Genomic DNA, 17,495 nt, shown 5'->3' with positions numbered 1-17,495 from the left:
CGGATTCATTTCCACTGTGCCAAATCAGGAACTTTGAAAACCTCCCAATTTAGAATATAAATATCTTCTTTGCTCTTTTCTCACATATTTACTACCTAGTATAGCTCTTGTAGGTGCTCCGTGGTAATAACAGTTTATAGATTAGTAGATGACGGTTTGCCCTTATAGGAACCAACTTTGCGTCCTTTGATAGGTAAAGGTTGCCTGAGTGCTTCTTGGCAAGTCACAGTTATGTGATATATATGTTGCATTATGTGTTATATATTAATATTGCTAGTTCTGCATCTTACTCTGCCCTTGGGGGCCCTTTGTTTCATGGTTGGCTAAGTCTCTTGGTTCAGAGTCGTACAAGTCTCTCCTTTGATGTCCTTTAAAATTCTTGGGTGGATGCCATCCCTTTCATGAATATTTTTCTTCATCTTGCTCTTTAAGTCTAGAATGTTATAAAGATTTGTCATCATTTGATTTAATACTGAAGTCTAGTTTGATTCAGAAGATACTATGAGAATGGGGGCCCTCCCTCAAGTTTCCACTGATGAAGATTAAAGCAAGCGGAGTTCCCGTCGTGGCTGACGAATCCGACTAGGAACCATGAGGTTGCGGGTTCCATCCCTGGCCTTGCTCAGTGGGTTAAGGATCCGGTGTGGCCGTGAGCTGTGGTGTAGATTGCAGACGCGGCTCGGATCCCGTGTTGCCGTGGCTGTGGTGTAGGCTGGCAGCTACAGTTCCGATTCGACTCCTAGCCTGGGAACCTCCATGTGCCGCAGGAGCAGCCCAAGAAAATGGCAAAAGACTAAAAAAAAAAAAAAAAAGGTTAAGGCAAGGGATTAATTTGATCTTTTCCCAAGTTCACTAGAGGAGACTGCATGTTCTGCTTTTGTTGAATGGAGTGTTCTAGAAACGTCAATGAAGTCACACTGGTGAGATTGTTCTTCAACTTGTCCTATCAGTTATTGAGAGGGGTCGTGAAATTTCTGACTAAAATTGTGGATTTGTCTATTATTCCTTGTAGCTCTATCCATTTTTTTGTTGTTGTTGTTTGTCTTTTTGCCTTTTCTTGGGCCGTTCCCGCGGCATATGGAGGTTCCCAGGCTAGGGGTCGAATCAGAGCTGTAGCCGCCGGCCTACACCACAGCCACAGCAACGCAGGATCCGAGCTGCATCTGCGACCCACACCACCGCTCACGGCAACGCCGGATCCTTAACCCACTGAGCAAGGCCAGGGATCGAACCTGCAACCTCCTGGTTCCTAGTCAGATTTGTTAACCACTGCGCCACAAGGGGAACTCCATCCATTTTTTTGTTGTTTTTTTATGGCTGCATCTGTGGCATAATGGAATTTCCTGGGCTAGGGATTGAACCTGACCTGCAGCCGTGCCTACACCTGCAGCTCTGGCAACAACAGATCCTTTAACCCACTGCACCAGGCCAGGCATTGAACCCACATCTCTACAGTTACTGGAGCTGATGCAGTTGGACTCTTAACCTACTGCAGCACAGCAGGAACTCCAGCTCTATCCATTTTTATTTCATGTCCTTTAAAGCTCTGTTATGAGATACGTAAGCATTTAGGATTATGTCCTCCTGATTAATTTACTGCTGTTTGATTATCAAATGATCTTCTTAGTATCTAATAAAATCTTGACTCTGAAATCTACTTGTCTAAAAATTAGATGCCTTAATTTTGATTACTAAGTATGATACATCCTTTTTTTTTTTTTTTGTCTTTTGTCTTTTGTTGTTGTTGCTATTTCTTGGGCCGCTCCCGCGGCATATGGAGATTCCCAGGCTAGGGGTCGAATCGGAGCTGTAGCCACCGGCCTACGCCAGAGCCACAGCAACGCGGGATCCGAGCCGCGTCTGCGACCTACACCACAGCTCACGGCAACGCCGGATCGTTAACCCACTGAGCAAGGCCAGGGACCGAACCCGCAACCTCAAGGTTCCTAGTCGGATTCGTTAACCACTGCGCCACGACGGGAACTCCGATACATCCTTTTCTATCTTTCTGCTTTTAATGCATTGTGCCTTTATATTTAAAATGTGTTTCTTGCAGGTAGTAAGTATATAGTTGGGTCTTGATTTTTTTTTAATAAAATTTGATAATCTCTAATTTTTTTTGTCCTTTTTTTTTGGGGGGCCACACTTGCAGCATATGGAAGTTCCCAGGCTAGGAGTTGAATTGGAGCTGCAGCTGCTGGCCACAGCCACAGCAACTCCAGATTTGAGCCGCATATGCAACCTACACCACAGCTCCCTGCACGTTGGATCCTTAACCCACTGAGCAAGGCCAGGGATCAAACCCACATCTTAATGGATACTAGGCAGATTCTTAACCCACTGAACCACAACGGGAACTTTGATAATCTCTTTAATTTGAGTGTCAAAGTCATTTATATTGAATGTGATTATTCACATGGCTGGGTTTAAATCTCTCATCTTCCTCTTTGTTTCCTATTTATTCCATTAGTTCTTTGTTTTTTTTCCCCTCCATTTTTAAAAAATTTTTTGGTCTTTTTGCCATTTCTTGGGCCGCTCCCGTGGCATATGGAGGTTCCCAGGCTAGGGGTCGAATCGGAGCTGTAGAAGCCAGCCTATGCCAGAGCCACAGCAACGCGGGGTCTGAGCTGCATCTACAACCTACACCACAGCTCACAGCAATGCCGGATCCTTAACCCACTGAACAAGGCCAGGGATTGAACCCGCAACCTCATGGTTCTTAGTCGGATTTGTTAACCACTGAGCCATGACGGAAACTCCTTTTTCCCTCCATTTTTTGCTTTCTTTTGGAATTAGTTGTTTTATCCCTCTACTTTATCTCTTTTGCCTTTGTCATAGTTTTATTGTATGTTGAATTTTTTATATCCTCTATCTTTATTCCCTTAAATTCAGCCAAATAAGAATTACAACTAAACCTCTCAAAAAATGTCTTTAGCAAGCTAAACTCACAGGCCACCCTGCAGCTTTCCTTCTAAAACAATCCCTCACACTTAGCCCTAAACATTTATTGAGCACCTACTCTGTGCCCAGGTGTTAGGCTGGCTACAGACTGGTCCCTTAGACACGTCTAAGGCTCATCCCTGCATTTAGGTGCCTTTCATTCTCATTGTTCTGTATCCTCCAGGCAGCAAAGAGGACTGTGGAGTGGGGCGCATGCTTAATTTTAACCCAAAGGAAAATTCGTGGTCTGTCTTTCTTTGCATTAGTAAGATTCCTATACCATCGTTGCTATTATTGCCTGAGTTGTTTCTTCCACCAGTCTTTTTTTTTTTAATTTTTATAATTTTTTTTTATTTTCCCACTGTACAGCAAGGGGGTCAGGTTATCCTTACATGTATACATTACAATTACATTTTCCCCCCAGCTTTTCTTCTGTTGCAACATGAGTCTCTAGACAAAGTTCTCAATGCTATTCAGCAGGATCTCCTTGTAAATCTATTCTAAGTTGTGTCTGATGAGCCCAAGCTCCCGATCCCTCCCACTCCCTCCCCCTCCCATCAGGCAGCCACAAGTCTCTTCTCCAAGTCCATGATTTTCTTTTCTGAGGAGATGTTCATTTGTGCTGGATATTAGATTCCAGTTATGAGTGATATCATATGGTATTTGTCTTTGTCTTTCTGGCTCATTTTACTCAGTATGAGATTCTCTAGCTCCATCCATGTTGCTGCAAATGGCATTATGTCATTCTTTTTTATGGCTGAGTAGTATTCCATTGTGTATATATACCACATCTTCCGAATCCAATCCTCTGTTGATGGACATCTGGGTTGTTTCCATGTCTTGGCTATTGTGAATAGTGCTGCAATGAACATGCGGGTGCACGTGTCTCTTTTAAGTAGAGTTTTGTCCGGATAGATGCCCAAGAGTGGGATTGTGGGGTCATATTCTTCCACCAGTCTTTTAGACCGTCGCTTAGTTCCTGTAGTTTGTATTCTGTGTTCCTTCATGCCCACTGTGATCTAAGTGGTCAGTTTTATCAAGGTTTCCACTTGCTATCAAGCTGTCAATTACTCATTTTGAATTTAGGCTCATAGCATTGGTCTAGGAACAGTTATTTCCCAATACCCATGGTTGTTCAACATGAGCGATCTGCTGTATTTTCAACTATATTTATTGTACGTGTTCCATGATATTTGTTCTGACTATATTTACTCATTCTGCCCTCTGTTCTCTTTCGCTCTTCCTTCCTCCCTTCCTCCTCATCCCTTCCCTTTCTTCCTCCCTTTGTCAATTTTCTACTGTACAGCAAAGTGACCCAGTCATATATATGTTCTTTTTCCCACGTTATCCTCCATCGTGTTCCATCACAAGTGACTAGATACAGTTCCCTTCCTTTCTTCCTGTCTTCTTTCCTTCCTTCCTTTTTTTTCATTTTGAAACCACTCTGCCACTCTTTAGACTTAAGCAGGAACACGCACTGTTGTGGTTTCTGTGGAGAACCTCATCCTTACAAAAGTTGCATTGGCCCCAAACTATCTTCTTCCCACCCCTCGCAAATCTAAAATCCTCTTTCTTGCATTGTTGTCACATAAATGTTAATTTTGCTTTTTATACTGTTTTAGGTGGCCGGGGAAAGGACAATGCTTGGATCATTACGTTTCCAGAAAATTGTAATTTCAGATGCATACCAGAAGAAGTGATAGCAAAAGTGCTGACTTACCTGACGTCTATTGCGAGGTGCAGTGTTTCGCTGCGTTTTTTTCAATTTGTTTTATGTTAGATACCCATTTGACTGTAATAACAGGAAAATGGTTTTTTAGTGTGGCTTTTATTATTATTGTAAATGATCGTAAGACTCACCTTCAGAGTAGATAAGAAATGACTTAGAAGAGGAAGCTGTTAGGTACCTAAATTGCTATAAAAATTATACTGAGGTTCTGTGAAAACAAAATTAAGGGCTGAGAAGTTTTTGTCCTCATGCAAAAGAACATAGATTGAAAATTATAATCATACATAAAGCTTTTAATTTGCCTAGAAGACAGCTATTCTTCATGTCTTCCAAGGATAAAATAAGACTGAAAGTTGAACAGACTCACCAGTGATATGGGAATAGATTAGGAGTAACTTCTTGATATTAGAAATCATTTGAGATGAGAATGCTCTAAGGGGAAAGTTTCAAAAGCTTCCTTAAGGATCTTGTTTAGGCTGAAAACAAATTCTTTCAAGGAAACATTTTTCCAGTTATTCATCCTGAAGCCTAAGAAGGCACAAATCTAAGATGGTAATATTGTGAAGAGTCTCATGAACTAAAATCACATCTCAGAAAATGAAATTTATATGGCACCCCTTAAATCTTGAAAATGGTCTTTTTAGGGAAAATAAAAGTTCTATTATCCATGACACTGCCTTCGCTCAAGGAGCAGGCAAGAATAGGAATGTGTATTTAATACTGTTTTCCTGAATGAGTGAGTGGATCATTGGCTCACGATGGATTGCCACGATAGGTGAAGTCTGATGACACGAAGGACAGCTGTCTCTAAGGCTTTCCCATGACCAAATTGCAGTATTCCACCTGCCAAACTCTAAGAGCCTACCTGCATTACACTGTTACTTGCATATTTAAAAGATTGACATTGGCGACAGAAAAGAAACTTGACATAGTGAGCAGTGGAATATGGAATCAAATTGGTTTTCCATTGTAGTAAGGACTTTGTGAGAGCCTTCCAAATCCAAATCAGGAGAGAGGACGTATCTAGGAAATTTGGGTTAGTACTAAGAAGAACATATTATTTCCTCTTATCTTGTAGGCAAAATGGATCTGACTCCCGATTTACTGTTATTCTTGATCGAAGGTTGGATACCTGGTCTTCTCTCAAAATCTCTCTCCAAAAAATCTCAGTAAGTACCAATTTATTCTTATTTTTCTTTTGCATTATACCTACTTTTTTTGGAGGGGGGTAAAGATTATTTTGATACTGATGAAGACAATAAAAATAGATGGGATGGGGAGGCTGGAAAGTAGAGAGAAGAGTTGGTAGAGGAGATTGAGCTAAACAGCTCTACCCCAAATGAAACCTAGTCCATACGTATATGCAATGGAATATTAGTCAGCCATCAAAGAATGAAATAATGCCTGTTGCAGCAGCATCAGTGGACCTAGAGATTATGATACTAAGTGAAGTTTAGAGAAAGACAAATATATGAGATCGCTTATATGTGGATTCTAAAATATGATACAGATGAACTTCATGACAAAACAGAAATAGACTCACAGACATAGAAAACAAACTTATGGTTATCAAAGGGGAAGTGTGGAGGGGGAAGAAGAAATTAGGAGTTTGAGATTAATAGATATACACTGTAATATATAAAATAGATAAACAGCAAGGAGCTTGTATAGCACAGGGAACTCAGTATTCTGTAGTAACGTGTATAGGAAAGGAATCTGAAAAAGAATGGATGTATGTATATCTGTGTGTTCATATACATATATATATATATATATCTGAATCACTTTGCTGTACACCTGAAACTAACAACATTGTAAATCAACTATACTCCAATATAAAATAAATTGGGAAAAAAACCTAATAGGAAAGAATGAGTGGTTATGGTTCAAGTTGAGTGAGAAGAGATTCTTGGTCCACTACACTTTTCTTTCTTTCTTTTTTTTTTAGATGACTTTTATTTTTTGCATTATAGTTGGTTTACAGTGTTCTGTCAATTTTCTACTGTACAGCAAAGTGACCCAGTCACACATACATGTAGACATTCTTTTCCTCACATTATCCTCCATCCTGTTCCATCACAAGTGGCTAGATATCGTTCCCAGTGCCATACAGCAGGATCGCATTGCTTATCCACTCCAAAGGCAATAGTTTGCATTTGTTCACCCCAGATTCCCAGTCCATCCCACTCCCTCCCCCTCCCCCTCGGCACCCACAAGTCTGTTCTCCAAGTCCATGAGTTTCTTTTCTGCGGAAAGAGTTATTTGTGCTGTATGTTAGATTCCACTGTGCTTTTCAAAGCAAGGCAAGTTTTTGTTGGAACTTTTTAAAAAATGGAAATCGCTGTGTTGTATACTCACTGTATGCGGACAAGCAGAAAGAAGGTTTAAGACAATCGTCAGTAATCCAACCATCCGGAAATAAGCGCTTGAGCATTTTTGATGTCTGTCTTCCTAGACATTTTTCACCCCCGGGATAGAGAGGAAAGTGAGACACCTGCCAAATGACATGTCTCCCCAACTGCAGTCTAGTCCCTAGATCCCCAAGACCCAGAGAGAACAGTTGCCCTAGAGGAGACAGTATGAGAGACGCAGTCCTGCCCGCAGCCAAGATGATCTTTTACGTTGTTAGGCTCATCTGGATCTTGTCTGACACTTGTCTTTCATAGAAGAAGAGGGAGGCGAGAAACACAGAGACGCCTCCTGAGCTGCTAAGAGTGGGATTACCTGCCGAAGGGGCGTGCGGTCAGCTCCTTCTGTCAGACCAGCAGAGCTGGGAATCCGTATGTTTTGCTTGGAGAATATGCGCTATCATCAGCCGTCTGAAAGTGGTCCTTTGTGTCCTGACATCGGGCCAGACACAGTCGATTTAGTTGTGAAGGCAGGACAGAAGTCTAGGTTGTTGGACTTCTGAGCCAGTGTTCTTTTTGCTCTACCAACTTTCTGGTGAGTGCAAGAAATACATGGGCACTCGCGCGGTAAAACGAATGAGATCCCTATTCTTCCCATACCTGGTATGAATTATTCCTCATCTTGGGCAAGTCAGCAAGGTGGTTTGTTTCTTTATTTCTGATAACAGAGGTGTTTAATCATAAGCAATGGAGAGAAGAGTTAATACCAAATTCATTCACCCCAGTTATCAAAATAAAATAGTCAGGAGTTCCCATTGTGGCTCAGTGGGTTAAGGACCCAACATAGTATCCATGAGGATGTGGGTTCGATCCCCGTCCTTGCTCACTTGGGGGTTACAGCAAGCTGCAGTGTAGGTCGCAGATGCGGCTCTGATCCAGTGTAGCTGTGGCTGTTGGCATAGGCCTGCAGCTGCACCTCTGATTTGACCCCTGGCCCAGGAACTTCCATATGCTACAGGTGCAGCTGTAAAAAGAAAAAAAAAAACCAATCAAACCTTGACTTCATATCATACATTTGTGTTGTTTTTGGACTGCACCTGTGGCACATGGAGGTTCCCAGGCTAGGGGTCAAATCAGAGCTATAGCTGCTGGCTCCAAGCTGTGTCTGCAACCTACACCACAGCTCAGAGCAACGCCCAATCCTTAACCCACTGAGCAAGGCCAGGGATCGAACCTGAGTCCTCATGGATGTTACTCAGATTCGTTAACTGCTGAGCCACGATGGAAACTCCCATTTGTGTTTTTTCAGAAGTATTCACATTTATTAAGTACCGTGGATTCTCTTTGTTTCCTGATTAAGTCCTGCAGGCAGCTATCCTTATAATTGTCTTATAGGTGAGGAAATTACATTGACATACACACTTTGGAAAGGTTATATGACGCATCCAGGGTCAAAGAGCTAAGTTAAAAAGAGCTGGAGCAAGGTTTGAATTTTCATGGATTCCAGTTAGTAACCTTTCCATCTGCTGCTGCTTCTCATTTCCAAGTGACTTGTGGATAGAAAAAGAAATTTGGTTTATTTTTTAAGAAAAAAGGTAAAATTCCTTTGCAGAGGGTACCTCTGCCCTCCGTGTACTGTTGAATCCTATCAGTGGGGCTGAATGATGTAGAAGCTGTTTCCTGTGCTCTGGCATTTAGGACTGGTCCTTGGGCTTGTTGAGCAGACTTCAGTTTATGACAGTAATCAATTTGTTTTGTATTAAATATAGCACTAGTTACAATAAAACGTTTTTAAATCATCTAGCCCAGCTTTTTTCTTTTGGCCAAAACTACCCACTTGATGAAATTAATTTCCATTAAGTGACTGGTTGGCACATGGCCTCCACTTTTTTTTTTTTTTGGTAAATTTTATTTCATTTATTTATTTATTTCTGCCTTTTTTAGGGCTGCACCTGCGGCATATGGAGGTTCCCAGGCTAGGGGTCGAACCGGAGCTGTAGTCGCCGGCCTACACCACAGCCACAGCAACGCAGGATCCTTAACCCACTGAGCAAGGCCAGGGATCAAACCCACAACCTCATGGTTCCTAGTCGGGTTCGTTAACCACTGCACCACGAACTCCGGTAAATTTTATTTTTGATTAATCAAATGGTTGGAACAGGGGTCTCTTTTTTTCCTAAAATACAAATACATAAGTCAGTCTTGATACTAGTGTTTTGGGGTCATCAGAAGAATAACGACTTGTTTCCTGGGGGGTGATGCTTTCCCAGGGGTGCCCTCTCAGTGGGGAAATGTGCCAGGTGCCCAGCAAAGAGCTCTGCGTTCAAGGTCCCTTTATTTGTGTAACTGTCCAAATCATGGTGCCGGGCAGGAGTGGGGGTGCAAGTGATGATAAAACCTAACTGGCCGTAGGTTAAAGTGTTTCTTTTGGACGTTTTAAACGTTCTTGCTTATGGTATGTGTTTCCATACCCATACTCAGAAGCACATTAATTATATCCTCACCATGAAGAGCCCTTGGGTACTGTTTGCACTAGAGGTAGATATTGAATACAAACTAATTTCAAGAGCAAAAGATGACATTCAGAAAAAAAACCCTGGAGTTCCTGCTGTGGTGCAGTGAATTAAGAACCTGACTGAATCAGTTTGAGTCGCTACGGAGGCATGGGTTCAATCCCCGGCCTGGTGCAGTGGGTTAAAGGATCTGACGTTGCCGCAGCTGTGGCTTGGATTCCGTCCCTGGCCCAGGAGCTTGCATATGCCTCAGTTATGGCCATAAAAAATTTTTAAAAAGGAAAAGATTTCTGGTGAAAATTGCCATTGTATATAGATGGGTGTTAACCATCTTTGGTATTTTTTTTTTCTTTTTTGACCACACCCGAGGCACATGGATATTCCTGGGCCAGGGATGGAATCCGAGCCACAGTTGTGACCTACACCGCAGCTGCAGCAATGCCAGATCCTTAACCCACTGTGCCACAGCAGGAACTCCTCTGGTATATTATTTTAAACTAGTGTCTATGAAGTAATTAGTTTAATTTGAAGACCTTAATTTCTAGATTCCAAAAACAAACAAACAAACAAAAAAACACCCTATGCACTCTATTCACAATGATGGAAGACGAGATTTTTTTTTTTTTCATTATACATTTTGGGGAAATGTTCATTTGGGAGAGAATCCTATCCATCTTAGAAAGTTTGCATGTTCTATTCTTTCTAGATTATCATTAGATAACAAAATTTCCCAAACTGTTAACCTCTCACAAGGCTCAACCCGGAATAGAATTTAATTAAAAAAAAAAAAAACAATTGAATTTCAAGTTATAGACCAGGTAGGAGAAGAATAAAGATATCTGTTAATACTACCTTCACAACGATTCTTAGCATTCCACCTTAAAAATCAAACTGCGCAGAAGAGAAAGCCAGTCCCATCTAGCCCCTAGGAGGAGAGTCGGGTTTTTTTTTCCTTCCTCCACTCTTCGGTCAAGCCTGATCGTCTGGTGCAGTCCAGCACCAGCTAATCCACGAGGCTCAATCAAGCTAAGTAATTGGGGGAATGTGTCGACCGTGAATTACAATGAGCAGCGGGGAAGGAGCTGTCAGCTGACTAATCAGGGATAGTGGTTTTTTTTGCAGTGCTGCCACGGTGGTAATGGAAGCAGCTACGGTAGCTTTGTTTGATAGAGCTTTTTGGCTGCCGTTTTTAAATACTACCTAAGAAGCAGCTCATATTTCATCAATGTTGCATTGACAATTGGAAAAGAAGAGTGTTATTGTGTATAGGCGAGATGGCAGAAGCAACTCCCCCGAGAGGCAAGATGAGGTTCAGAAGGAATGCGGTAAGGGCTCTGCCTGCAGTCCTGGAAAACCTATCCCCAAGTTCAAGTGCAGCGATGCTGCAGCATGGTGCTATAGCACAAACTGCTGAATGGGGCTTTTAAGGACAGGTGGCGAGAATGGAGACTTGTATTTGCATGGATTGCAGTGATGGGATGACTGTGATGTGGGCGTAGAGCTGTGTGAAGGAGTCAAGGCGGTAGAATGGCATTGCAGAAGCTCAAATGTGGTCAAGTTTATGAGGAAGCACCATTACTCATGTTCTGTGTTTACGATAGTATGAACAATTTTGAATCGTTTGGCAGAATGGCTTGAAGTCACTAGTTAAAATAATACCTAACAAAAGGACTCATCCTTCCTTTCACCATGGTCAAGTACAGTGTAGTGTCATGGACAGATCTGGAGGCCACTTCATCCAAATTTACAAAGGCAGCCCTCCCTGGGTGTTGCTGTACAGGTGAACCAGTGGAAAGTCTGAGGATTTGAAATCTTTCTGAGTTCAATTCTTCCCCAAACTCAGACTTTGAAGATGCAGAATTCTAGCCTATTGACAACTTTTTTTTTAAGCAAAAAAAAAAAAAAACTTTTCATGATAGGCTAGAATTTAGAAATCTCTCCTTTTTATACATTTCAAACTCTTTTCTACCTCAGATTTTCTCTTTTTTGGTTGTATACTAAGTTCCTAGCAAATTTCCGAAGGAATATTTAGATGTATTTTGGAGAAATGTGAGATAACATTAGCTAATAGGATACCTAACTGGTCGTCATCAAGGTTTTCAGTGCTACCCTTTTTCTTTCAAAACTTAAGAAGACACTTTTGATGTTATGTCTTGCTTACTTAATCAAGACAACACGCAAAAATTAAGAAAGTAAAAATCAGTCATAGAAAAAAAAGAAGGACACTTGGAATCGAAAGTAAGACAAGGGAAACACACCAGTAAGAATTTTATTGTTGAATGACAGTGAACATCAGTGGGTAAGTAAATGACTTACGTTCTAATAAAGCTCTTAGCACAAAGTGGTATTTTAAAAATTACAGTTGAGGATATGGCTCTTTTGGACAAAATTGCATCTCCAGCTCTACACATGATTTTGTATCATGGGAATAATTAATTGCCTCGGACTTGTAACAATTTATGGTGCGCAAGAAATGCCTGTGTATCTGCTTGGCAGTTTCGGGTGCAACTGACATGAGTACTTTTGTGGTCCAAAGTGGTTGACTTAAGCTTTCAGAAAATTCCCGGTTCCTTTATATGCACAGATGTTTTCTCAGTTCTGAACTTCATTTCGCATGTGTACACATACATTAATATACACACAAATAAATACAGCACCCAAGTACTTGGTGACTGGCTATATCTAGGACTGTGCTACACACAGGCTGGGTTACAAAGGTAGGTATGTAATGGCTACGGAGCTGAAGCAGCTCTCCATTTAATAGAGCAGGTAGGACATGTCCATAAATATTATGAAGGAACTTCTGGCTGATGGGCAAGGCCTCATCAAGATGACATTGGTTTGGACCTTAAGCTAGAGCATCTTGGGTCTGTTACCTTGCTTGGTTTCTGTCCTCTCTTTTTCTCTCAATTGAATTCCTTTAAGTGGTCCCTAGAAACAGGTGGCTTGAAATGAACTTGACTGGATCAAGTGTGAAGCCCAGAACGATAGCGGAAGACACATGTGTTCTGCTCGCAGGGACAGGGCTTGAGCAGCGGGAACAACTTGAAACTCAGCTGGAGACACAGTGGTTTGCCTTGGATCGGTGGAGCTGGGCTGCTGCTGGCGGCTATGATAGGTAGCACCTACAGCCGTGCTAACAGTGGATTTAAAGTCCAAGGAGAGGATTCGGAGGGTTGCTTGGTGGAAATTGCAGTGACTGAAGGAGGGAGAGGGAGGATTGAGAAAGGATATGGGACAAGAAGGGCGAGCCTGGAGTTCCCGTCGTGGCGCAGTGGTTAAGGAATCCGACTAGGAACCATGAGGTTGCAGCTTCGATCCCTGCCCTTGCTCAGTGGGTTAAGGATCCGGCGTTGCCGTGAGCTGTCGTGTAGGTCGCAGACGCGGCTCGGATCCGGTGTTGCCTGTGGCTCTGGTGTAGGCCGGCTGCTGCAGCTCCGATTGGACCCCTAGCCTGGGAACTTCCATATGCCGCGGGAGCGGCCCAAGAAATGGCAAAAAGACAAAAAAAAAAAAAAAAAAGGGTGAGCCACAGGCAAAGAGCATGTTGTCTGGGACTGTCCCCCTCCTGAGGTCACTGGGCAAGTTGTGTGGCCGTCTGTGGAGTGACTCTTCCTTCGGGTGCTCTGTAAGGGTGGCGAAGGTGGGCAGAGTGCAGAAGCAGGTCATGGCATTGGAAACTCTGCTGTAGCTTGAGGTCATGAGATTTTTTTTTCCCCCAGTGTGTACTCTAACGTGGTAGGTTGGACCTTGTTGAAGTCAGTCGCGTGCCAAAAATTCAGGATTAGAATCGTTTTGTTCAGTAGGCTCCATGGTGCTGAATGGTTTCCAACATTTGTTTTGACTGTTAGTATTTGTCCCGTTTTGCAGATGTCAAGGTCCAGTTATTCCCAAATGCTCAGCAGCAAGTCTGAGCGTGCATTCAGACTCTGCATCGTTAAGTACACGTCCCGGAAAGGGTTAAGCATCCTGGAAAGAGTTTGCCCTCAGGATTCAGATGGGCGTGGATGCCCCTGCTCACTGGCTATAGTGAGCAGTTACTCTACTGCTTGCTCTGTGCTTCAGGTTGCTGGTCTGTGAAAAGGCCAGGCTACCTCCTTGGCTGCAATATTGCAGAAGCCGCGTAGAATAAGCTATGTACCCAGCCTGGCACATTTGTCCTAGGCCTCCAGGAAAGGGCTCCCTCTTATTGTGACTGCATTTCTTTGCCCTAAAGATTACCCAAAAAAAGCTATAGGAATAGAAATTGTCTTATAGTAAAATAATCAAACTTTTCTGCGGCATTAGCCGCTTGGGACATTTTTAGAGAAGTAGCCAGCATAACTGAAAAGCATTCAGAGGGTGGAGGAATTGCCTTCGAGATGGCACAAAAGCCTAGTAAACAAGGTTCATTTCCAGACTTGCAGAGTGCAATGGTAGAGCGAGTTTGTGCCTTTTGTCATTGTTACTGCTGTCCTAACTGCTGGGAGGCCCTCTGACTGGGTGACCTGAAGGCAGCGTGGGGAGAAGGGAGGCAGTGTCTTCTCTGGCGGGAGGGGGAGAGAAAGCCGATTCTGCGCCCGTCAACCTGGAGACCCAGTGGGAGCTGCTGCCGAGGCCTCGGCGGGGCTGCACTCAGGGCCTAGAGCCATGAGCCTGAGCCCCACGGAGACAGACAGCAGCAGGCTGTTTTTTTTTTGTTTTTGTTTTTGTTTTTTCCCTTTACCGAGGTGCCTGTAAGCAGTCACATGTTGGAACTCCAGAAAAACGCCTGCAACCAATGCCTAAAACCAGTGCTGTTTCCTTTCTCATGCTGCGTGCTTTTTCTTTCTTTCTTTCTTTCTTTTTTGGTTTTTTGGTAAAGAAAAAAAAGCAATCAAAGAAAACAAGGCTGACCTTTTGCCCACATCCTTCTGCTTTTCTGACAAGCTCTCAAAACCAATTTATAGTTTTAAAATCTAGGCTTTGATTTTGGAGAAAATAGAAACTGTGTTTATATAACTATACAGATTAGAGATCCCTAAAGCAGTGCGCCCGAGAATGCAGAAATGACTTCTCCCCAAACAGAGTGGGCAAGCTCCAGGGCCTTGAGCTATATTTGCTGTGAGATATTTGCAGCTGATGTGGTTTACGATATATGCTATTTGTTCATTGCAACTCTTGCTTTAAAAAAGATTATCTTGAATGTTTGACAGAGACAAATGCCTGTATATGTAGAGAAAGCACTCTATACATCCATATGTGTGGTCACATGCAAACTGATCTTAAATTCATATGGCCTTTCAGGGCATAGTTTCTCAGGAGTGCACTGCCCCCTCCAGATTCCCACAGCCAGCGATCACGGACAGGAAAGCATACGGGGGAGTTCCCACTGTGGCGCAGCAGAAACCACTCAGACTAGTATCCATGAGGAAGCGAGTTCGATCCCTGCCCTTGCTCAGTGGGTTAAGGATCCGGCGTTGCTGTGAGCTGTGGTGTAGGTCACAGACAGGGCTCAGATCCCGTGTTGCTGTGGCTCTGGCGTAGGCTGGCAGCTGTAGCTCTGATTCAACCCCTAGCTGGGAACCTCCATATGCTGCACCTGTGGCTCTGTAGAAACAGAAAAAAAAAAGAAAGAAAAAAAAAGAAAAAAAAGAAGAAAAGTATATTGGGTATTGATGATATTGGCCCAGATTCAGAGTGTGAAGCTTTAGTTCCAAGGTTGCAAACTGGTAGTCCCATAGGTGTGTTTTATTGAGACCATGTAGTGTGTTAACAAATTTTCAACATTTTTCTTATCTTTAAAAATCTTGCTGGACGCAGAAATCTGGATTTCTGATTTCTTTTGAGAAATCACAGATTTGGCAGAGCAGGGCCCCCCTTCCCACATGACAACATTGAGCTGCAACTGACTAGGCGGTGCCCCACGCCCCGCTTCCCAGCTCTCTACATTTCCGATTATTTTTCCCCATGTCGGAGTGCGAGTGGCCGTCTTCCACATCATGCAGGCTGGGTTTTCATTAAACTCTGCCTACCTCATTAAAAAATGCCACTAGGAATTCTGGTCATGGCTCAGGGGTAATGAACTTGACTAGGATCCATGAGGTTGCCGGTTCCATCCAGTTCTTGCTCAGTGGGTTAAGAAGCCGGCATTGCTGTGAGCTGTGGTGTAGGCTGGCGGTTGTACCTCTGATTTGACCCCTAGCCTGGGAACCTCCATATTCTGTGGGTGTGGCTGTAAAAAGATAAACACACACACACACACACACACACAAATCCCACTAACACATGGTAGGCATTCAAGATTGTCACCTTTGCTTTAGGTTTCAGGGTTAGACTGCTGACCTTGAACCTGATCCTTATACCTTTTGATCTTTTTTCTATCCATTAGGAGTTTTTTCCAGAGGAAGGAAAGCTGGAATGAAAATATATATATATATATATATATATATATATATATATATATATTCTTTTTATGTTTCAATTAGAGCTTGCTTTAAGTCTGGCTCTGCAGCCAGGTAAATCTGGGTTGTATTTCTGCCACTTATAAGCTAGAATTTCTTGAAAAATTGCTTAACCTCACAGAACCTCAGGGTATTAGTTCCCTATTGCTGCTCTAACAAATCAGCACAAATCAAAACAACATTGTATTGTTAACAGTTCGGGAGGTCATAAGTCCAAATGAGTGTAACTGGGCTTGAAACCAAGCTCTCAGCAGGACCTCTGAGTCTCTGGAGGAGAATCTGTTTCCTTGACTTTCCAGCTTCTAGAGGCTGCCCACATTCCCTGGCTCCTGGCCCTGCACCACTCTGATCTTTGCTTCCGTGGTCACATCTTCTCTGATTCTCCTGCCTTCCCTTGTCTAATAGTCATCCTTGTAATGTCATTGTTCCCACCCCCATAATCCAGGATCGTCTCCCCATCTCTAGAGCCTTAACTTAATCACGTCCCCAGAGTGCCTTTTTACCTTATAATGTAACATAGTCACAGGTTCCAGGGGTTAGAATGTGGGCATCTTTGGGGAATCATTATTCTGCCTCCCACACTCACTTCCTCCAGTCGTGAAATGAGGATAAAAGCAGAACCTACGGCGTGTAAAATACTTAGCACAGTGTCATAATAGTGCGCCTGATGAGCATAATTCTCATGATAGACATTCAATAAAAAGCAATACTACCACCCATGGCCAGCTAGGCCATCTCCTGTGCTTTGAGAGGTTCTGAACACACACAAATATGTGTGTGTGTGTGTGTGTGTGTGTGTGTGTTTGCTGGAGAGAAGCTATATGAAAAGTCATTGCTTCAGGTGAGGTTGTGGATTTACTATAATGAGTATGACAAGCACCTATTAGGAATAAGTGAGTGGGACTGGGATTAAAAAATCAACGATATCTGATTCATACATGGGATTTAATGGGCATGAGGGCTGGAAACAATATCCTTGGTCTGAACTGTATGGTTTGGTTTTCTATAAAAACGACTCTGACAAAACAGATGAATTGTTCATGTGCCACCCAATTGTTTAATAGTTTTGCCTATTAAATAATGGCTCTTGCCTGCAAGTTATTTATTCCTTCAAATGGCTGTTAGATTTGAGCGTGGCTCTTGGGTTAATCAAATCCATGTATTCTAGGAAGATTTGCACGGGAGCTCAGTAAAGATCCTAAAATTATCCTATAATGAAATACATTGCAGACGTAATTATACGGGCAATAAACAAAGTGTTCATCCTGGATAGTGCATTTTCTTTAGAAATGCAAATTTTTGTAGGCCTTTTGTGATAAGTGACTCACTAAACATTTTGAAGGAATTAAGGCAAGAGAAGGTATGATAAAATAATCAGAAAGTGTTACCTAAGAATGATCTGATTAGAATGTACAGTGATTTTAGAAGCTTTTTATTCAGCTGTCAACGTTTGGGAAAAAGCACTTTATCAAATAGATGCAGTAACTGATTTAATAAAACAGGTAACTAATCTCTGGCTCCTAATCCCTGATTTAGGAGCTGC

General features: G+C 42.6%; 1 protein-coding gene across 1 annotated transcript in view; it reads left to right on the top strand.

Moving 5' to 3' along the window:
• MCF2 (MCF.2 cell line derived transforming sequence) overlaps window positions 1–17,495 on the top strand; it is a 91,972-nt gene that overhangs the window by 16,453 nt on the left and 58,024 nt on the right. The window contains exons 3-4 of the mRNA XM_047764265.1: window positions 4,563–4,677; window positions 5,748–5,838. Of these exons, the coding sequence (XP_047620221.1) occupies window positions 4,563–4,677; window positions 5,748–5,838 (206 nt within the window). The remainder of the gene's footprint in view (window positions 1–4,562; window positions 4,678–5,747; window positions 5,839–17,495) is intronic.

This window comes from Phacochoerus africanus, chromosome X (assembly GCF_016906955.1).
Source record: "Phacochoerus africanus isolate WHEZ1 chromosome X, ROS_Pafr_v1, whole genome shotgun sequence".
Lineage (NCBI taxonomy): Eukaryota > Metazoa > Chordata > Mammalia > Artiodactyla > Suidae > Phacochoerus > Phacochoerus africanus.
This window is presented reverse-complemented; position numbering and strand designations above follow the sequence as displayed.